The sequence below is a fragment of the Aplysia californica genome, unplaced genomic scaffold (genome assembly GCF_000002075.1).
Source record: "Aplysia californica isolate F4 #8 unplaced genomic scaffold, AplCal3.0 scaffold00004, whole genome shotgun sequence".
Lineage (NCBI taxonomy): Eukaryota > Metazoa > Mollusca > Gastropoda > Aplysiida > Aplysiidae > Aplysia > Aplysia californica.
Genome location: NW_004797274.1, coordinates 2592948 through 2616691, shown reverse-complemented (window position 1 = coordinate 2616691; position 23744 = coordinate 2592948). Strand labels below are relative to the sequence as shown.

Genomic DNA, 23744 nt, shown 5'->3' with positions numbered 1-23744 from the left:
CAGGACAACATTTATTTATTTATCATGACAATCACCTGTACAAATAACCACTTCCCGCTATTTCCCTTGCGCATTTTCTTCTATATATTTTAATGGCACTGTTTAAGACATCCAATTGTCTAAGACATCCACTTTTCTTCTCAACAATGGGTAGCCATCTCGGACAATTTCGACTGAATGAATATCAAACCAGGTATCCTTTATATCTAATTTACCAAACATTCAGACCACAGTACCTTCCACACAAGCTGAGCTTCTGCTCCTTAAATAGAGGGTCAACTGTACATGCGCCTTCCAGTGCTAAAATACTCTAGGCATAAATTTCGAAAGAGCATGACACAGACAATAAATCAGTCATCCAGAATTCTAAAAATAAAAATACAAAAACAACATTGTTCTTCTATCAACACACTAAAAAAGACATGAGTGAGGTCTCTGCAAGCCTCACATGAAACCTTTTGCTCAAAACAGGAACAGGACATCTGAACCAAACATCCAATATTTCTTTGGCATTAATGAGAGGAGTGCAGCAACAGTGCACCAAATGGAGACCTTCAATCAGATGAGATGGATGTACGGTCAGCAAGCTGGAATGAATACTCACAGAAATTCCCATCATCACCAACATGATATCGTCACACACACACACACACACACACACCTCCCCCTCAAGGTAGCATTTGCGACAAGTACCACAGCTTACCACAGCAATAAACATCCACATCTTCTCAGATGGACAGAGACCGCAAAATGAACAACAAAGACAGCACTTTGGTGAAGTGGATTTGAGCTGCGGTTGACAGCAAATTGAGCAAGACGGCACAATAACATTCGCATTTGGCCAGAAATAAATTAGAGCAAAATAACAGTTATGCTAGTCCAACCTACTTCAATGGTCACCACCTGTCCGAGACAATCACCTGCACAAATGACCACTTCCCAAATCCATCCCCCCTTCAGTTTTTTTTTTTCAACATAATAATGAAACCGTCCAAGAGGACCACCTGTTTAAGACGACCACTTTTTCACCTGCCTAACAGGTGGTTGTCGTGGACAGCTTCAATAGTAATTATAAGAAGGAAGAGAAACCCCTTGAACCTTGAGAAATTATAACATCCCAATTTTGAAAGAGCTGCAAGAGCTGTATGCTTTTCTTAGCGCCCATGACAAAAATACACATTTTGAAACTTTTTACACTCAATTCCTTTCATTTGCCCTCAAGTGCTACAGCATATATAAAAAGGAAAGAATTTTGAAAACCCAAGCATGGAAAGGTTAAAATGTGTGGCATTGTGGTGAAACCAGGAGCTCATCAAAATAATGAAATCAAAGAAACCAACATTTTTCCACCCATTGAGCAAATTCTATTGATTTTTTTTTTTTATTGCTCAACACCTTTTTTTTATGTCCATTTATAAACACATTTCTGTATGGATTTAACTGAAAAACGTTAATCAAAGGCACACAAAAATTTTAATTCGCAGTTTCCAAGAATACTCAACTCTGGAAGTGGCCATTTTCTCGCTACTTTTACCTCTGAAACCAGGCAACCTCCTTCAATCGCAATCGCAAATATCCCAACTTTTATTTAACCGTTTCGCACTTACAGCGCCCGTATGCGCCCGCGCCGGTGACCCCCGCTCATCCCTATAGCGCCCGCCACGGGGGTGTTTGTTTCGTTGCTGCGGGAGGCTTCTACTTTTACTATCTTCAGAAGTTTAACTTAGCTATCTTTATTGAGGAAGAGTTCCGGTTTACTATGGTGTTTTCCTTGTTTCGCTAGCACAAAGAGTCACTTTTTGAGCGGGAACAAAAGTCGGAGGAGATTTTAGTTGTAAACACGCCATCATGTCTCTAGGATGCATGGGCGCAAAGCTGCCCGATATGAGTACGGCAAAAACAAAATAAAAACACCCAAAGAAAAGTCTTTTAGGTGCTTTCAAGTTTCCACCAGAGGCTTCAATCTCTGTGAATGTGTTGTATTTCTTATGTGTGGATTACCTCTTTGTCAGTGGCAGAAATTTCGTGAGTTGAAGAAATGTAGTATACGAGGTCTAGATCTAGATCTAGACTCGGAATCCAAGACACGCATCTCAGAAAGACCTCTCATATCATTTCATACTCTTCTATTCCACTTATAATTTTGTACTAGTAATTTAGCTCATTCATTTTCCTTTAAGAAAATACTATTTTCATAATTTTTGGTTGTGTTTGTGATTTTATACAATTTTTTTAGTTAGGTACCCCTTCAATTTTCGTGGAGTTGTTGCCCTTGTCTTAAGGATGGGGGGCCACAGCTGGCCAAGCCTGCTAAGTGCGAAAGGGTTAAGATAATTAATAAGTAGTCAGTTACTGGCTCTTCAACCTTCCGTGCTACTGATTTTAACATATCCGTGACCGTTTTTTCCAAAATAGTCAAACACACCCTTACACCTTCTTTTGATTCCAAACGTACTGATGATGTCTCTCCTTTGCAACATATCAAGTAAGTCAAGATCGGAAGGGACGTAAGTCGTACTTGGGCAATCTACCTCCTGTATGTCTACCGCCCAGACAAAGCTGTGTCCTGTATACTGCTTTAAGATCGTATCAGATCGTAAATTATACTGATAACTCCAAATGCCCAATAGTTGACGAGCACCCAGTTCCACCATGTCGTGACACAAATACCGAATGCAGTACAAAAACAATAAAGCTCAAACGCCACCCATCACTCCCCTTTTTGTCCCTTTTTTTTCCATCAGGCATTCCCAGCACCCATCGGTAAGCAAACGACAACCTAGACTGAAGGCACAATAGGACCTCAAGTTCACCAGGCCACAGTCAAAATTGTAAGCAAATCAAGAAAACAGGACAAACAGATGCACACTGAGTCGGAGATGGAGAGTATGTCATCACTATAACAATTGAGAATGCAATAAATTGTATAACAACAACAAAGAGTACACATGATTTTAAGAAAAACAACAAAAAAACATACAAATACAATACTGAGAGAGGGATTTGTACAGGTTTAAAAAAACAAACAAACAAATAGCAAGGACCTGGTCATTACGTGGATGCTCAACAAAAACATAAACAATGTTGTCATCACTCAACAAACTGATTTTTATCTCTGCACGCAACTGATTGATGAAAAAAAAGTAAGGAGATAATGTTGTTTCGGGACATTTTAGACATTCTAACGACTTCTTTACGGGGACCACCGATGAACATACGGTGCTGCAGTAGGCAACTGAGACCACAAAAGAAAGCAATGAAGGCTACCAAAAAAAAAAAAAGAATAAAAATAAAATCAAACATTTTTTCACATTTGCTGTCTAATAACTATTCTAGTTTTTCCTTTTTCCATCTCCTTATAAAAGTACAGATTTATCAACAACTTTCAATGTCGTCTAAACATACAAATTGAGCAAGACTACTGTAAGGCATTCTGATTACTAACTACCGAGAGGACTAAGTTTGTGTGAAGGAAGCAAGTTTGTGCGTGTATTCAAGCAAACAAACAAGTAGCAAAAGAGCCATTGAACCAGTTTTCACTGGAAATAAAGTCATTAACAATTTAAGGGCAGCCTAAGAGACTAAAGGTAAAAAAAAAAAGAAAAGAATCCTCTCTCTTGTTTGTTTTTCCTTCTAAGAGAGCAGCAAGAACACTTAAAATCATCACAAAAGTTAAATCGCATCGTCAGCTCAAGACTCCAGTTCCCCTACACTAACAAACACAGAAGGTAAAAAAAATCTTTGTACACCCGAGGATTTTGGAACATCCAGAGCCAAGACTGACACAATAAGGCAGACAATAGACCTGTCCCTTCACCTGGAAAAACAGCAAAGTGACAGTCACCTGAGAACCATGTACGGAAATATGTTGCCCTCCATGCCAAGTCATAAAGACATATGAACACGTGTGCTCAAAGAAAAGAATATCAATCTGCCACAAGTACTCTAAACATTTTCCTCGAGCCATTCAAGTGGCAGGATACATTATGCGTCATCAAAAAAAAACCACAGCCATTGTGTAAGAAACAATTGTGTACAGTTGTATAAAGTTTTCCTTATCCCATGGGTCCTTATACTTGGAGTGCAAGGAAAACTCTCAACTCAACACTACAATGTAAGTTACTGAAGAAAAGGGACCTCCGCTGTAAAGCTAATGGACTTCCAATGTAAAGCTCATCTCCAAAACAACATGGGGGGACAGGAGACCCGTAGAAACTGTCTTGGCAACCAAAGTTCATGAGCAAATTTGAGCCCATGTCACCAGGGTGGTGAAGATCAGAGTGCAGCTAGTTCTGACGTGAATCAACATTTAAATTCATTGGATACTACAACAGATCTCGATGATTCTCAAGGGGACTTTGAGATATGTCACGGCCAGGCTGATGGCTGTTTTTCCCCCCTGTACAGTTCCAAGGTCTGCTCTCGCTGCTCTTTACCTTAGAAGTCCGCCACGACCAACGATAAAGATTTGTCATTTGCTTTATATCTCCTTGTGAACTTCCTCATTCTGTTACCAGCTGCACACATGATGCACTCATGTTGTTCTTCTTTACAGCTGCTATGCTATCACTGAGAGTCATCACAAGGCAGAACAAAGTCATTGTAAGTCTGAGTCCCGGCACTGTGAGCCACTGCCAGTCACTCCCACTCAGTCAGCAGCAACTGAAGTCCCACAGTTTGACACTTTTGTCATAAGAGCCTGAGACGATGATGAAGTCGTTGAACTGAAGACACGTGACGCCATCTGTGTGGTTCCGAAGCGTCACCAGACGTTCGCCGGTTGCCAGGTTCCATACCTGAGCAAGAAAAAAAAAAATTAAATACAAATTTACGTCCAGTCCTCCAAATCCATGTTCATACAATTGGTTAAGTTAAGAATAGACATTTTTCCTTTCTTTGTGAGAATTCAAAGCTTGAAGAGGTATCTTTTGAGAAGCAGCACATTGTGTCACTCACAATTCTGGATCAAGAATCCTAAGTCACTGTCCAAATCAAGACTGTTAACAAATTACTCTGCAGTACACCAGCTTAGTGTGTATTCAATATAACTATTCGCTTCCCAATGGTTAATTTTTTGGGCACAGTAAACAAGGTGGATCTACATCTAAAAAATGTCAATGATACCAAAACTTTCACAAATTTAAATGACAGCACAGATTTAATTCTGGCTGTTCAGTAAAATCCATAAAATTAATTCTGGCTAATAAGAGTTAACCACGCTGATCCCCAACTCCCCTTCTCCGGTCTCACTCAATCATCTTAACTTCCGCCATGCTATCCAGACCCCCCTCTCACCTTGATAGTTTTGTCGTCAGCTGCACTGACCACCCGCCAACTGTCGGCCTGCAGACAGCGCACCACATCTGTGTGGCCCTCCGCCTTCTTCCAGTCGATGGTGTTGAGGCAGTCACCCGTGTGGATGTCCCAGAACTTGAGGTTGTGGTCAAGGGAGCCGCTGACCACCCGAGTGGAGTCAAACATGAGGCAAGTGACAGCATCCTGGTGACCTCGTAAGGTCATCATGCAGCGACCGTCATAGTTCCACAGCTGGTAAACAAAAACACACAATATGAGAGCAAGGTTAAGGTCAAATTCCTTACTAGACACAAACCAGTCAGTTCAGACTCTAGTGCATAGTATCATTACCCTAGAATTACAAAGTTTTATCTGCTCAGTACCTAGTTTTGAGACATTTGACAATAAAAACGTTGAGTTCCTGAACAATCTTACAATTTTGATAGAGCCGATAGATCATTTAGTTTTTAACCTCATGGTCTTAGGAACTCAAAACGGACAAAAATGTCAGATAGAACTTAGTAATTCCAAGGAAGCTGTATGTACAAAAAATATTACCCAAAATATTTAACTGCCTTTTTTAACAGTGTGAGGTCGTATAATATGGGTAACACCTCATATTCTTGTTTCAGTAAGAGTTTTACAGCACTTACAACACAATAAGGTCATATGAGTGCCGAAGATTAGAAGTATTACAAGGGAGTAGTTAACACAAAAAAGGAGGAGAGATAAGGACGATAGATGTCTGATAGGAAAGAAGGAGCAAACCATGTCAGAGCACCCGCCAACCACCCACACTTCACATCCAAAGTCCAACTGGTACAGAAGCAAGTCAAGTAGGAGGAATGCCTTGATGCCAGAGAGGGAGACAAGAAAAGCAAATAGACTGGGTAATTAAATACAGTCAAACTTGCTCTAATGACCATCTGTACAACATAACCACAAGTAGAAACAACCACTTCCAATCCTTTCTGCCCCCTTGCGTTTTTTTTTCTTCCAAATATCATAATATAATATTTGAGAAAAAACGCAACGAGAAGAAGGGATCAGAAGTAATTGCTTCTACATGTGATTATTAAATGGCACTGTCCACTGGGACCACCTGTCTAAAATGTCAATTTTTCTCTTAGCGACTGTATAAGTTTGGACCAATTTTACTGAAACACTGGCAATAATTCTAATAAATATGAAAAAAAAACCCAGCAGGACATTACAGCCTTCCTGTCTGCTTCAGTTGTTGTCGGAGAAGCTTCCTTCACCATGGCCACTGATCCAATCCCAACTTGCTCGCCCAAAACATTCAATTCAACGCAGGTTGAAAATCAACCCAGCAAAATGTATTTGGCAAAGTCATATATATGAATTTTTAGAGAATCAATTAATATTAATCCATCAATACTACTCTCACCTTTATCGTCTTGTCAGCTGATCCAGACACAATTTTCGTTTCACTGAAGTGCACACACAAAACAGATGCCTGATGACCACTGAAATGAGAGGCAATGTAAAGTGTTTTATTTCTGATTTAGATGAGTTCCCCATCCAAATATTTCAAAATCACAACGCGCAGGAAGTTTTCAAGAAACTAAAATGGGTAAAATCAAAATGCAAAAATAATCTTAAAGATGAAATCAACACCATGCAAAAAATCTTACACATTCTTTATTTACGAAATCCAACAATTTATTTACATAAAGCTACAATGTTTGGATTCATGAACGTTACAAAAGAAAGAAAGAAAAGAATCCTGTATGCTGGGCTCACCTCAATGTTCTTCTCAACACTCCAGACTTGAGGTCCCATATCTTCAAAGTTTTATCATATGACCCACTGATCACTTTGTCATCATCCGCCTGTTTATAGTTAGGAAAAAACAAAATCAATAACTAAACAAGGTTTTGTTTTTCATATTTGGGCTGAAAAAAATGAACATATCGTTAAAAAATTTATTCAAGAGGATCAGATAACATAGAAAAACAAACTCATGCAAAATTTACTGTAATCAAACAATCCCAACGGAATCATAGAACTGCTGCTTGTTAGTAGACCAGCAAATGCCACGGTTTTTTTTCCTCTTACCAAGTTAGATACCGACATCCACCATCATACCCTAGGTATAAGAATTTCATTGGAAAATCTGTTGTTAAATCCCCTGAACTAGGTTTTATATACAATTTTGTCAGACCTGTACAAACATTCACAGTTATAAAATACTATGCCGTAAGCTTCTGGACCAAAGCTTCCAGTGTTCAAAGATGACAAAAAAGGAACATATCTCCAGTTCCTGACCCTTTTGAGAAGTGCATTTTTATTTACAAATTTTAATTTAAAATTGCAAGAATGAAGGATTAGAGAAACTAGTCAGGACTTTAAAAAAAGCACCCCACACTTCGGAAACACACCTTTTTCTGAATATTTACAACAAAAGTAAAAGTAACTGCTCAATTAAAAACCTTCGCACAGCACTCTTGAGTCAACAAGGTTCACACTCCAAACAGGTGTGGAGCATTTTTCTACTGTCCCTACTGTTATTCTTACATCATCATATTTTGCCTACCTGTAAACACCTCACTGTGTCCGTGTGGCCAGTCATGGTCACCTTACAGGCAATGGACGACCAGCTCTCCTGAGTTGACAAATCCCAAACCTGGATAAAAATAACCCAATACAGGACGTGGTCAGCACATCTTTAAGCATGGTAACGGCTCACTTTAGTGAAGGCTGACCAAAAATGTGAAAATCAGGAAAACCTTTTGTTTCACCTAGGCCAAGACTCACAAACAGACACAACTTTATGTTGGGGGAAGGGCACAAGAAAACCGAAACTTCACGGCTTTGGCCAATACAGTCATGACGGCATTTTCTGTTACATTTCTGAAAACATTAACTCTTTGGGTGGCAGATTTCTGGCAGGGAAAAATTCCCAAGGGTGGCGGATTAATTTGAGAAAGATTGGTCTGGATAAAAAGCTATTTAAAAAGTCTACTATGCTACATATATCATCCACCAAAACGATTCTTATACCGTACTAAATGCAAAGGGAGACCATTCACATATACTTTTCTGGTGTTGTTTTCTACGCTAAAGTTTATGAAAGCCTTCCAAGACAAGAAGGACCTAAATGCAGCATTTGCCAGCCAGCACCAAGAGAGAGTAAAATGGCATAAGCTGCGTTTACCGCCCAAAAGTTCCACAAGGATATTTTAGGACACATATAATACTGCCGTATTTACAAAGCTGATTTAAAAATAATTTGTAGATATTAAATTAATTTATGAAGCTAAGTGCATAATACTTGTCTTCTGGCACAAGGGCACCTTGTATTGACACAAAGAGTAAGAGTGGCAACTTTATACTCCTTTATACAGCAAAGATAATGTGGATTCAATAAGTGAAATACATACAGCATCTAGAACATAAACGAACAGCAAAATCTTTCCAAATATATTTCACAAATTCAAAGAAAAGTATTTAATTCTTCTCACAGCTGGGAAGCTATGACCCACTGAGCAGCCGTTGAAACCAAGTCTTAACATCACAACCACAGGACCCCTACAGCCTCTAACTGTGTAAATCCCCCAAAACCCTAACCAAACCAAAGCACTCACCTTGATGGTGGTGTCACAGGACCCACTGACCAGTCGGTTCCCCTCCAGGTGTAGACATCGGACTGTACCGTGGTGACCCATAAGCGTCTGCACTGACCATGGTGCGTTGGTGCGCATGTTCCAAACCTGTTAAGGAGCGCGCAGACGCAGACAGAGAGAGAGACACAGTGAGAGAGAGAGACAGAGACAGAGAGAGAGAGAGAGAAAGAGAGAGAGAAAGAGAGACAGAGAGAGAGAGAGAGAGAGAGAGAGAGAGAGAGAGGGGGGGGTGGTAGAGAGGGAGGGAGGGAGAGAGAGAGAGAGAGAGAGAGAGAGAGAGAGAGAGAGAGAGAGAGAGAGAGAGAGAGAGAGAGAGAGAGAGAGAGAGAGAGAGAGAGAGAGAGAGAGAGAGAGAGAGAGAGAGAGAGAGAGAGAATAAAAAGGGTTTACACGTTTTGTAAAGATGTTTTTATAACATGCCCCCCTAAACTTCTTCCAAACAAGGAACAGAAAGAAAACGTGAGGAAGAGCAACAGGGTTAAAACAAAAGAAAATGTTTTCAAAGAAACTTCACGTCATTTTTATTTCAGCTACAGAACAGTAATGGTGGGCAACAATTTTAACAAAGGGAGGCAACTACAAAGCGAAAACAAAATTTGGGATAAAAATATCAAAGAGTCAAATCCTTGTGCTGTGTATTTGCCAAAAAAATGTTTTTAAATTGACAATCTATCAACGGAAAAACACCACATTTGAAAACAATAAAGAATCCTTGGCTCTGGCAGTCTTTCAGAGCCGAAATGATTTTGTGTGTGAAAAACGTACATCCATTGCAAACTTAACAAAAGCATCAAATTTTGAGTATGAGTGACAAGAAGCACAGAAACAATACCGGCCATTTGGTGCAGAGAAAAAGCAACATCACTTCAACAGTTTGTTTCAATAGAGGAAAAGAAAATAAGCAGGACCTACCAGTGATGCCCTCCAACCACCCATCTCAATTTTTGACCTTCCTGAAGGTCTCAAATTCCTGTCTTAATAATCTGTTTTTTTAGTTTTAGTAGAGGTTTTATGGCCCTTGCAACTGCATAAGATCATATGAGCGCCAGACGATAAGAGGTGTTACAAGAGAGTAGCAAACATAAAAAAGAAGAAGAGGTGATAAGGATGATAGATGTTTGATAGGAAAGAAGAAGCGAACCACTCCAGAGCACCCGCCAACCACCCACTGATAATCTGTACTTGGTCATATCTTTCATACGGATGTGAGTATTGAAAGTCTATAAGCAGCACTGAGAACAAGCTGGAGACAGCAATGACATGGTGGATCAGAAGACAAAGAGTTTCAAGGACAGAGGAGGAAATAATAGCAACATTCTCAAAATCAGTGGCAAGGTTGCTATACCTTGATGGTCTTGTCAGAGGATCCACTGACAATCCGAGAGTCATCAAACTGGACACAGGAAATACCTAAATGGTGGGAAGATAAAACAGTTATGAAACGGTAAAGGTTTAACGCCCCGCCCCTATCAACACTTTTAGGGTACTTAAGAGGCAGTACCTCCGAGTTTAACATCCATCTCCGAAAAGACAGAGCCAAATGGGAAAAGCAGGTAAAGTGCCATGGTGGGAAGGTGAGCATGTTTCAGTACTGTATGTATTTGATTGAAACATTAGTAAATCAAAGAAGCTGGGTTGTAGCTCGAGGTGGTTTCATTGGTCCCATACACCGATCAGCCTAAAATAGAGGATGCACGACATCATATTTTCTGCATGACCAGAAACTGCATTTTATTAAGTACCTCTAAAGGCATCAAAGCAAGCAAACACATGTCTTAAACAACCATATTGTGTTGAAAAGTGCATAAAACACATAATGCACATCAGAGCAACACAGATAAGACATGCATAAAGGCTGTACGATACACATTTTTGTTATTTTCAAAATAAATTAAGACGAAGTAAAATATGGAAGATTATAATACACCAGCTGTGTTAGCTACTCACAAGAAAATAAAAACATAAAAATAGTCGTACCAAAACAGCATGACTCATGTGACATGCATATCTTACAAAAAAGCAGAAATTAGAAATGTTTATCATAACAGTACATTTTTTGAAGCATTCTACATTTTTTATGATCTGAATACTTTTTTTTTCTAAGTAAGGTTTTACGGTGCTCACAACTGCATAAGATCATACGAGCGCCAACGGGTGAATGTCAAAAGAGAAGTCCTTACAGGGAATCAGGATTTCTCTGCTCACCTCTTTAGCTTCAACAGCACTAAGTCTGCTTCCACTATCAAGGCACCCCGGAAATAGTGGCGCAAAAGAAGAAGAGGAAAAATGACAATAGTAGGGATTAGGAAAGAAAAAGCAGGCGTTCCCTGTTGCAGTTCAGGCACAGTTATGAGCATGTAATTGGTGAATCAGCCTATTTACAATTCTACTGCGCATAAGAACATGTTCATGTCCCTCCTTTGCGAAAGGCCTAAAGACACTTCAGTCAGAAGCACCGCCCCAGGGGGTGGATCTGACTACCACAATCTCGTACCTTGCAAATGTCCCTCAAATGTCCTGACTGTACACCTTCCCTTGAGCCAGTTGTTGCGTAATCTGAATCTTTCAGCGAACACATTTTTCCACTGGGGAAGAAAAAAAAAACAAGTGTAAAAATATATACGACAAGTTAATAAGAATAAATAATATTAATTAACATTTTTCATCTGAAACAAACAATAAAGAATCTGAAGCTTCATTTCGTCTTATAAGCAAACCTTTTAAAAAGTAGGTCAATGCTGAGATAGGTCTTTCACAACCTTCTTTCTAATTATTCCTATTTAAAATCTGTGATAAAAAAAAGTACAACAGAATAGTAAAACGTGAATCACGAAAAAAAGCTCAATAATTTATCCAGATTTGACCTGAACCCTAATGAATTCATACTTTCCAAACAGCCATTGTTGTACTCATACACAACCAGAACAAATGTTTCATTGCGAGATCAATTCATTTTGCCACAGTCATTGCTAGTTTCATTGATATGTGGCACAGTAAACACTGAAGACTTCTCTTGGAAGTAACCATGATAAATTTTATTTTCAGATGATACAATCACTTTTTCTTTTATTCCCCTGACCACATTTGAAGGGTGAGAAACTGAAAAGACGATGTTTGCACTAAAACTGCATTTAATTTCATTCCCCAAAAACATCAAAGTAAGTAAAGAAGACTTGTTTCAAAGACCACAGTATATCCCACATCACCTGAAGAAGGGGTAGAGCTTCTCTCACAGGATCAATGACAGTGCACGCTACTCCTTCACAATCCCTCGCTCTCACAACCTCTAAGATTCTAAAGGTACCCCCCCCCCCCCCCCCCCCCCCCCACATGTACACCCCTAAGTGCACCTTGAAACTGACCTGTATTTTTCTAGTAAATGTTTTTACGGCACTCGCAACACAAATAGGTCATATAGGTGCCGACGATTAGGGGTATTACAAGAGAGTAAAATACAAAGAGAAGAAGGAGGAGAGATACAGATGACAGATGTTGGATAGAAGAAAAAGGAGCAAACCCCATCAGAGCACCTGCCAACCACCCACTGACCTGTATGCTGCCCTCAGGACACATGTGACTGATGACTTGTTTGTGCTCGGCCGCTTTGGACAGTCGCCACTTGGCCTGGCAGCAGAAGCGCCGCCAAAGTGACTGGTCCTCCGCCAGACTGCGCCACACACGACACACCTGGGCTGCACGACATAGACTCACTGCCAAAGAGACAAACAAAATATTCTTTTTAAAAAAGCTGATGTTATTCCAAGCACATCTACACAAATATACATGATGTATGTTTACCAAATACCATTACACCCAACTTGGAGTTAACAGGACTGGGGGTTTTTTTGGTTGTAAATGTAGGTGTTTTTACATCATTTTTAAATATAGGTTTTTTTACACCCTTCCCCCCATCGACACAATTTAAATTATTTTGGAGGTGGGCTTCTGACCCTTCCTTTACACGACAACCTGAGCTGAGAGGAATACAACATCCCAACAGAAAGGCTGAGATACTCAATAAAAATTCGCCCCCCCCCCCCCCCCCCCCCCCCTCGGGAACCCAACTCTGGTCTCCTCTGTGCAACAGCACAGCACCTAACAGCTACACCACACACTCCCGTCATTATCCGCCGTTCATGCAGCATAAGGATACCAGAACTCTAGAAACCTCCACAAGGAAAATATGCAGCCCTCATGATAAAAAAAACAAAAAACATTTGAGTTTGAGCTTTGACAGAAGCATAGCGACACTTGGATGTTCCAGGAAAACAAGGAGAAGGCCAGACGCAAAAACATAAAAATCACAGGTGCATCCTCCAACTGCCCATGCTTCCGACAAACACGATACAACGTAAACACAAACCAGTGCACATTACCTGGGTCGAGGTAGGACATGACCTTGGTGGCGAGGTCAGTGGGCAGCCAGGTGAGAATGTCCTCACAGTTGGATGGACAGCCATGGTGCAGCTCCTTCGACATATGAACTGACAGTAGGTGCAGCTGGGGCAGTTCACAAAGACTCTGGGAGGGATTTTTTTTTTTTTTTTTTTTTTTTGGGGGGGGGGGGGGGAGGCACACAAAAATAAAAAGAGGATGGGTTAATTTATACTGAAAGCTAGGGGCATTAACACAAGAAGGACAGGGCAGTAAATGCCAAGCCATGCAAGGGAAAGACGAACAGTGTGGGAGGTTATTACATGTCAGGTTGCTGAAGTCTGAGACAGACAGAAAGAAGGAAAGAACTGAAGATTACAGCCCTGTACACATTTTTATAGAGGCACAAGATGAAGTATGTTCTCTGAAACATACCAGAAATCTAAGTGACTTGTATGGAAGTGATTTTTTTTTAAAACCTTTTGACCCCAAAAGGGCCATGAGCAGAAGGTGAAGCTGAAGATGACCACAACATCTCTTGACACTAAACATTGCTATTCTGAGTCAGTGGTGTGCACACAAACAGGGAAATATGAAAAGAGAGCAAAAAACACACCCAAAAAAACAGCACTTTACTTATCCCTCGACCATCACAGAAAAGAGGAAGCAGCCAACAAAGCTTGCACACAAAGATGGAACAGACAGGAGAAACGTGCAAGAGATGGTTATAGAGTATTACTACTACTAATAATAATAAATAGCATTTGTATAGCGCATATATCCTCCACTGGACACCCGAAGGACATCGCAAGAGGGGCAGACCCAAAGTGACCTAGAGACGCACAGTAGAGTCTGAAATGAAGTCCTGGAACCATTCGTGGGGGACGTTGAACAAGATGGCCCAAAACAAACAGAGCTGGAGATCCTTTGTTGCTGCCCTAAACGCCAGATGGCGTAACGGGTAGTAAGTAAGTATCCCCACTTGCCAGCAAGCTCTATGCGCTTTACACTTCATTATTACAGCAGACTATAGATAAGAACACTCAGAAACATTTTCAGCTTCCCGGGAAGCATACAGTGCAAGCAGCTGATTAAGTGCGCAAACACTAATAAACTGCTTTCCCCATAACAAAATGTTGGGTCCCTGACGGGTTTCTAAACCACTGCCTTACGGTTGCCAGTCTGAAAGCCTAACCATCAGGACACCGATGCCACATTAGCATTTAGTAAGCTAGGAAAAGAGCTAAACAGGAATTTGTTTAAGACCAAAAGAAGAATATAACACATCCATCCTGTAAAACCAAGCTGAGCTGTGAACAAACGTGGATACAGCCAATGTGTGAGCCACGTGCTTATATGACCTTATGCATTTGAGAACCCTGTAAAGCTTTTACTAAAACAAAGAGCTTATTGTAACATAGCAAAAAGCCTTGAAATTGTGGGAATTCCGGTGTATCTTAAAATAAAAACATAGCAATACTGACTTACCAGTAAACCCTTCAAGATAATATTCTTTTGACCATCGTTGCATTCTGAAAACCACCTCTTCATCACCTGTTTCAAAAAGCAACAAAATAACAATTTCAATAGAAAGTTATCAAACATATACTCCAACATTCAATCACATATCAATCAAAAGTTTATTTAACACATTGTAACTTGCTACTAGGGGCTATGTATGAAGTTTTGTCACAAGATTTAAGAACTTTCTGTTGAAAGCAGACCAACAAAGCAATGGTTATGAGACACGATTTCCTATTTCTCATTATTCTTTATACTCCTCCAACAGTACTCAATCTCAAGCAAAAGCTTCAACCACCCGCCACACAAAATAGAAATGGAGCTGAAAATTACCTTTGAGTACCTTCAGTTACCTTCCAGGACTTCCATATATATATGCAACAAATGATAAATCATTACATAATTGAACAAAGCACAGAGGAGCTATTGATATCAACACAAGATTCAAATGGAACCAATCTCTAAAGACGTTTGGAATATAATACTCATAGGGAACAGCTCTTTAATGTTTGGAATACAATACTCACATGGAACCGATCTTTGAAGATGTTTGGCTTCACTCCATTCTGCAGCATTTTGCGGTCAGCAGAGCCCTGAGCCGCACTGGCCAAGCTTTTCCGGTGCACACATGGGGACTGGGAAGGTGAGCGATGGTTCACACACTTACATGTGGACAGATGCGACTTGCTGGAGACTGACCTGTTGGTGTGCGGCTTACCGTGACTCCGCCTGCCGCTTGGAGCATCTTCCTCCTCACTGTCGCTCGTATAGTGGCTGCGACGGTATTTGTAATGGCTGTCCACTGGCCGGGAAAAGTGTCCCCATGAGCTAATCTCCCGACTCTGGGGAGGCTGGCTAGTGGTCACCGTGTTCACGCGTCTTTCTGTCCTCTTCCAGGACGAGAGTTTGGAGGAAGAAAGCACAGTGGCGGTGCCACCAGCCAGGAGAATTTCGTTTGCATGCGAGTTCACAGCATTGATTGTACTTTCCGAACTAGCCTCCCAAGGGTTGAAATCAGTGAGGCTATTCACATTCATATTTGATGACTGTTGTTGTTGTTGTTGTTGCTGCTGCTGCTGCTGTTGCCGATGGCGGTGGTGATGATGGGAGGAATGACGATGATGAGTAGGATGCTGTTGTTGCTGCTGAGGATTTTGGGAATGGTAGCTGTTGTTGTGATGCTGACAACTCTGACGTTGTGCACTGTTGTTGAGGTGGGAGGAACTATGGTGATGATGTCGATGATGATGATGATTATAATGCCGATTATGGTGTCGTTGTGTTGAGTGATTGGTTTGCTGAATGGACTCATTGACAGCTGGTGGAACAGCTGGATCAAGAGCAGAAACTGCTGCTGAAACTGGGTCAAGCACAGATTTCTCTGAGGGAGTAACAACAGTCTCTGGACATTTTTCCTGCACCTCAAACGGAGTCTTGTCACTGTGAGCATTTTCGCTGGATGAATCGATGGAGGTCAACAGAGAGCCAAAAGATTCATCCGGTTTGATCTGCTCCTCATCTTCTTCTTCTTCTTCCTCATCGCTGTCAGCTATGACTTCAGAAGTAAGAGGGTACGAGTTGGCACGTAATGAAAAGGCATTTTCAAAATACTTCCCAAACACATTATCATCAAATGAGTCTCCATTCACAAGATACTGTCTGCTTTCTCCCTCAGCGTACGAGTTTGACCCGGTGATGGTGGGATGGTCCTCCGATGGGGACATTTCAGAGCTGGCCAGGTAAGGATTTGAGGACAGTTGCCGCACCACCATCCTCTTCCGGGCAGGTGGTGGCTGCACGTTTTTAGGAGATGAAGACACATTGATGGACTCAGAGGCTGCACGGGGCACATCGCTGCCAGGAGAGGTAGACAGACTCATGTCAGAGATGGCCTCACTCAGCTCGCTGGCCGAGGGGCTCGAGACGGACAGATCTGTGTGTCTCCTCTGGTGCGCATCTCCGCACACCATTTGTGAGTTTGTTGAAGGATCGCTCATTTACAACCTGGTCCCTTCCACCTTCCAAACACACAAATAAAGACAGTGACTTGGCCAATCAGTCAGTGCATTTTTTCTCTTTTGACTTTCCTCCTGTCCCAGAGAATCCTCTCACCTAACCATCACATTCCTGAAAAGAGAAAATACACAAGAGAATGTATTCTGTTCCACTTTCAGCCTGATCTAACAAAGCCTTTATTCACAACAAGCTGGGCCCCCTTTCGATGAAAGAATGATCGGTGCATTAATATAAACTGAAAGTCATTGGCCTACACTCTACTCAAATGGAGCAATAAATCTTGAAAGAAAAGTGACACATGTGTTTCCAAGTTGCCAAATATATTATAATAGATGTATAGATTGATTCTCTATTCCGCTTTTGTGGTTGTGCGCTCCAGAATTTCAAAGGTGTGGGTCAGTGCGCACGAATAGTGAACGGAAACCTCACTTGTTTACAATGGCGTCTTAGAAGACGGACTTTCCCAAGATTCTGTGTGGACGAAACAAAGCATTCTGGAAAAATCAGGGAAAGCAGTTTGCATAGATTTTTTAAACTTAGGTCCTAGCCACATGGATGCTGGGGACGCCTGCAAAGTTTCAAAGGTGTGGGTTAGGTAATAAGGGAGGAGTTTGTGCACAAAATCTCCCAAGTCCACTTTTATATATCTATATCTATCTATATATTTATATATATATATATCTATATATCTATATATATATCTATCTATATATATATATATATCTATCTATATATATATCTATCTATCTATCTATATATATATATCTATATATATATCTATATATATATATATATATATATATATATATATATATATATATATATATATCTATATATATATATATATATATATATATATATATATATATATATAGATATATATATATATATAGATATATATACACACATATACATATATACTAGAACATCTTTTTTCTTTCAAAATATTGTAGTGATAATAGGTTTCAAAATTTTGGTGTGACAGACCATCAATTAATTCCAATAAAATGTGTAATTATCTCTTGCAATAATTATGATTTATATATATTGAACAATCAAACAAAAAGTACCACATTTCATTAAAATATTACAACTTATCAGCTGCCCAAAGTCAGGACCCAGGACAAAAAAAAGTATTTATTTCAGTTTAAAAGAGTACCACTAACTTGCCAAGAAAACAATTACTTTATAAATATTATACTTTTATCGTATGTGAGGCAGCGTGGTGAAATCAGGTGCTCATCAAAATAATGGAATCGAAGAAATATTAGTTCTTCTGTGTGTTTGACAATTTTTATTCAATTTTTCTTTTTTGGCTCAGTACCTTTCGTGTCCATATAAAAACACATTTCCATGTGAACTTCACAGAAACACGTTGATTAGAAGCACAAAGTTTGTAATTTGATCGTTTTCAAGGACTCTCAAGCTATTGAAATTGTCAAACTTTGGCGACCATTTTCTCGCTAATTTTACCTCTGAAATCAGGTGACCCACACCTCCTTCAATCGAAAATATCTCGACTTCTATTCGTGATAGATGAGCTTTTTTTTTTCAACGAAAGCAAGACATATGCACAAGCTTTAAATATATACCTTTAACTCCTTGTGCCCAAAAATTGACGAGCGCCTGATTCCACCGCGTCGTGACACATATATTCATTTTATGACCACTGCTTCAATGTTAATAATCGTCTCTTCAAATTAAAAAAATAAACAAAAACAAAAAAACAATAAATACCACTGCCAACACTTAATTTATAATTGATATCATGGTCAAAAACAAGTCATCAAACAATTAAAATGAGCCTGAGCTTGAGTAAAGTGAAGTGCATCAAAACAATGGTCATTGAATCACACTGAGTGAGTGCAAGGAAAAAGTACGAGAGACAGACACAAAAAAAGTAAAGAGCAAAAAAATACTTGGACCAGCAGCACCCACTTCCAACTAAAATTATAATGTTCAATGATAGTAAATGTTTAACGCCCCATCAACACAGCTTATAGGGAAAGGCAGAAAGTGTTTGTTCGTGGCCTAGATACCCTGACCCAGGGTGAGAAGGCAATGACGATGATGATGAACACAGCTTAGATCACTTTGAAAGTGGGCTTCTTTGATCCTGTCAGTCAGGGCAAATCAGGATAGAGTAGGATACAAGATCATAGTAGGCAGACAGAGATATTCCACGAAAAACTTGCCCATTCAGCAATCAATCTCACCTTCTATGGGTGCAATGTCGAACGATCGAACTGATACTCAAAAGCACCAGTGTCCCCCAACCACCAGAATGAAAAGGAGCGATTTAAAAGCAGAATAGAATCCCTTGTGAGCTAGTTGCTAAAGACACAGAAAAAAAAATAATAAATTTCGTGCCAGTATAGTTTAAGGCCATCTGCTACTGAAATTTCTAAAATTCATATCCCTTGACTAAATGTAGCAACGATGATATACTTAGGCCCTATATTAGTCACTGGTAACCAAGCAAACATCTGCCACATTGGATAATTTCATCAAATTTCAAAAGCTATTTCTCTCTCAGTTTTCATCTATTGGCTTTCATTTTTAGCAAGTACATACTACTACACATATATAATGAACAAATAATGCCAGATTTGTAATATTACGATTATTAAAATAATTATGGACTCTGGAAATATGTACTATGGACAAGCAAAAAACCTCAAAATTTCCAACAGAAACACTGATTGTAATTTTATTTTCCTGTTATCTTAAAAAACGCCTCTATTTCAGTAAAGGTTACCTTCGGATGTACATCGTGTAAAAAATGAAGCCATTCAATCAGTAAAAAGTAAAGAAAAAGATGTAATTTAAAGTTGGAAAAATAAACATTTTTTTAAAATGACCCAAAATTGTACATTATTTTTTTAAAACCCATTTTCAAATAACTTCTAAAAGTAATTGATTGAAACGTGGGCTCGAAACTTTGAGGGAAATGAATGGAAGGAAAAAAAATGCATGGTCAAACTGGATATATATAAACATATGAGGGAAATTTCACACGCAAATGGACTTAAGTCTACCATGCTACGGATGTCAAAGTACTGTAAGTCCCACCCAATAAACCAGTCTATTGCAATATAATTCGTCTAGCGCAATGTAAGTCCCTCCTGATTGGCCACGGCAATTAGATCAAAGGTGGTGGCGGAGTACACAATTGAGGTATAATGCGGATGGATTGCTTCATTTTGCTGTGTTGTTCAGATCAAAGAATTTTGCAGTGATAAGGGTAAGCTTATGATTGATAAGCTAGGTTCAACCAGCTAGACAGGAGTGTTTTCTAAAAATCACTATAGACCTTCAACTAAACTAAAACCAGCATAAAAAATTCCTTGCATTGCTACCCAACTTAACATGTAAATGTTAGGCTGATTTTTCCTATTCAAATGTGCTCCCAAAATTTCCAAACTCCACTTTATAGCAGAGGTGAGAGGTTAACAAATAAAAAAGGCTGCTGAAAATCCTTTGAGATTTATAAAGATTATTTTAATTAAAGTCATTCTCTAGCCAATATCAGAACAGTAATAGGTTGGCTGACACGGGAACCAGTGAACTTGAAACACGGTGAAGTCGACACAGCTGAAAAATGTGTACACAGTTCGCCGGAAAAAAGTATCCAAATAACAGTGAACTCATCACACCACTTCCCTCGTGTAAACAACGGCCGTCAACATTCCGCATTGGCGGGCAAGATATTTACGCTGTTCTAAGTTACTTCACAATCTCTCTCTCTCTCTCTCTCTCTCTCTCTCTCTCTCTCTCTCTCTCTCCAGGTTGTCCAGCAATATTTTCTGTAAAAATTTACTACCTGGAAACAAAATTTACTACCCAGCAAATCAAGCCCCACATCAGCTCGAAAAAGGGGGTTCATTTGCGCCATCAACAATATATTATTATTACTACTATGCATCTATCTGTGTTTGTCGCAGCCGCGATTTTTGCGATTTTGGGCATTTTTTGGTCCTCGAATCGCGGGATTAAAAAAAATTTTCAACAAAAAACCACCACCGGGAAGAAAAAATAATTTAAAAACAACAACCACAAAACGGAGAATAACATTTGCGCAAAAAAAAAAAAGAAATCGAACCTCTTTACTTTTAGAAAGAAAGTTTATTTTCACTTTCGCTTCACTTCGTGTCTTTCTCACTTGTTAACACCACATTGATTTGTAATTTTCATGTGAAGAATATATAAGTAGGCTACATTACATGATACTATTTAGCAGTTTCTCTTTCATGTTTCACTCTTTGTTGCGTTTTAATTTGTTTGGGTGTTAATGTTTTTCTTCTCGCTTTTGTTCTGATGTGTTGTTTTTCTATTTTTTGTGTATATAGTATAGCATAATGTTCTTACTACCTATTTTTAAAAAACGTGTTATGTTCGAGCGTATCTCCAGAAAAACCGAATACTGACACTGGCAGGCCCCTTGTGTGTGATTCCATAATTTACATGTTACATCCTGTACTTTTTCTCGAATTACACAGGTTTAGACTTAAAACGGCCAATCTATGGATGGGCTGACACATGCCCTTATTTGCTAATTTTTGTGATTGTTTATTAATTTGCTGTTCTAATTTTGATTCGATTTTGTTGTGAAAGCTTTATTTTTCACGTTTTTAAATTCTGTGTGGCTACAAATGATATTCTGGATGCTTAAAACAGAGCACAAGAAATTCTAGTGTTTTAGATGAAGTTACCTCTATCAACATATTGCTATGTCGTCACGGAGAGTAGAAAACTTGAAAATTAATGGCAACTTTTTTAGCAACTGCCAAAAAAAAAGGCAACAAACGCAGATGCTAGATATGTGGAACGAAAACAACACACAACAAAGTTCAGTCGACAAAATGGAGGATAGACAGCTAGATTTAGTTTTAGTAACTGCATAGGTCATATATGAGCGACAAGGGGTGGATGCCATCAGAGAAGTCCAAACGGGGAATCAAGCTTCGACTATCAAGGCACCCTGGAAATAGTAGTTCACAAGAGTGACAAACATGCAAAAGAAGTAGAGGGAAATGATGATAGTAAAGAAGAGGACAGAAAAAGCAGCAGTTGCCCTAATGTTGTTCCAGCACAGTATGAGCATGACATTGATAAATCAGCCCATATTTACAATTCTACTGTGCATATAAGAACATTTTAATATCCTGCCTTTGGGAATAGCCTAAAGACGCTTAGTGACACTGCCCTGGTGGTGGTGGGGAGGGGGAGGGGGTAGATTTAGACCTAATGTATACACACAGGGTGACTGTCAAACCCCACACACACACACAAGTGACAGAACGGTGACGAGTCCGAGTAATGATTAAATTTCATTTGCACGGCGACACAGCATTTATACTGTTCAACCTGCATACAGATTTTGCACTATCAGCCTATCGCCGGCAAATTTCTTGGTGGTAACGAAAGCGAAAGTAGATCTTGATTTTCCTGATCGACCCTCGGTGTCACATACACTTCTGACTGCCGCCATAGCCGTCTTTTCGCGTGAAACGTACTCTCAGACCGGGAAAAAGTGAACGAATATTATATCACAATCACAACCGACAAAAACAGAATCATGTACCACAGAAGGCCAGGCAAAATAAAAGAAAGGCATGCCCCCCTGAATTTTATCCTAATTTGATGTTTTTTGCAGTTAGGTTGCATCCCTGCTCTTTGTGTAGCCTAATTCTAAATTATATTTGGTCTTCAAGACTTCTGGATTTCTTCTCTGGATGTAAACAAATGGATCGTGGACTTTAACGAACGGAACTACAAGATCACCGATCAATATAGATCAGTATTATATAGTATAGCATTCATGATTCAGCTGATTATCAAAGGAGATGAAATAGCACTAGCAGACAACAACTCAACGTAGTCTCTATTGTAACAGGTTTTTTTCTACTCCAATTTCAAACAATAAACTGTAAACAGATCAACTCAACAACATCAATATTAGAGTCTATCTATAGATCTAGATCTAGATCTAGATTCTAGATCTAGTCTAGATCTATCTAGATCTAGATCTATCATGGGTTTTTTTTTTTACTTTTATAAAAAATGAAGGGCGCTGGTGGACTCCGAAGCCGAATGGCGAAAGCTTCCCGTTTCCTGGTCAAAGCTTTGACACAAAAACAAGGTCCTAGCAGCGTTTCCTTAAAAATACAAAATCAATTGTATTCAATAATTACACTCAACGAACAACAAAAGGGTACCTTGTCGAAGAACAAGAGATTATTTGTTCCATAAGTCAAGTGTTCAACACACCGTCCTTTCGTACTCAAGAATGAGTAAAATTTACTATACACTAAACACACTGAGTGAGAGGACATCAAAGGGTGCGTCATTTCCTGCTTGACGGTCAAAATTATAGAACACATTATTTTGGTCCAATTGTCAAGAGTTATGCCCATTTTCTTTTTATTCTGTCCATTACTAGCCAGAAAAAAAAACCTCGCTTCCTCTGATTCAGTGGCAGCGTAATGGGCTTTGGTTGTTTTGGGGTTTTTTTGTCTTTATAGCTCATTAGCTATCTAAGAGAATCGGTGGGTTTTTTTTTAATGCATCCAAGCTGTGCTGGCCAGTCCACCAAAATTCTATCAGTTCTGTCGTCAATACCACCCCCTCCCCCTCCCCTATTTTTTTTTTTTTAATCATCATCATTATAAATTTCCAGATCTGAAACACATCGGCGATATTTCATTTCTCAACACGGAAGCTCTTACATATTCCACATATTTCCCTGGTGTTTCCACGTCTCCCATTTGTTCAGATTTTACAAAAATACGTTTCTCTGGATCTGCGGCCGCTCCTTCCCCGTTTGCCTAACAATAATAGGCCCTTTAGTAAAGGTTATGATCATCATCATCATCATCATCATCATCATCA

At 39.5% G+C, this 23744-nt stretch overlaps 1 protein-coding gene across 2 annotated transcripts; it reads right to left on the bottom strand.

Moving 5' to 3' along the window:
* Positions 1–1771: 1771 nt before the first annotated feature.
* Positions 1772–23744, bottom strand: LOC101853591 (F-box/WD repeat-containing protein 7). 2 transcript variants are annotated; one of them, XM_005089250.3, is made up of 13 exons: positions 23072–23744; positions 15365–16964; positions 14805–14870; positions 13319–13463; positions 12492–12652; positions 11437–11527; positions 10288–10352; positions 8904–9029; positions 7853–7942; positions 7060–7148; positions 6704–6782; positions 5296–5547; positions 1772–4796 (listed from the first exon to the last, which is right to left on the bottom strand). In XM_005089250.3, the coding sequence occupies exons 2-13, from the start codon at positions 16832–16834 to the stop codon at positions 4653–4655; spliced, it is 2778 nt and encodes a 925-aa protein (XP_005089307.1). In that variant the 5' UTR covers positions 16835–16964; positions 23072–23744; the 3' UTR covers positions 1772–4652. The 2 variants fall into 2 exon arrangements, with proteins under 2 accessions (XP_005089307.1, XP_035824489.1); XM_035968596.1 differs by lacking the exon at positions 23072–23744 and having other exon boundaries at positions 15365–17115.

Excerpts from the sequence above, each read along its gene's own strand:
- LOC101853591 (XM_005089250.3), bottom strand. The coding sequence starts at position 16,834 with ATGAGCGATCCTTCAACAAACTCACAAATGGTGTGCGGAGATGCGCAC. Across the intron at positions 14,871-15,364 it reads TCTTCAAAGATCGGTTCCAT|GTGATGAAGAGGTGGTTTTC; the intron begins GTGAGTATTGTA and ends TTTTTGAAACAG. Across the intron at positions 4,797-5,295 it reads CTGACGACAAAACTATCAAG|GTATGGAACCTGGCAACCGG; the intron begins GTGAGAGGGGGG and ends TTTCTTGCTCAG.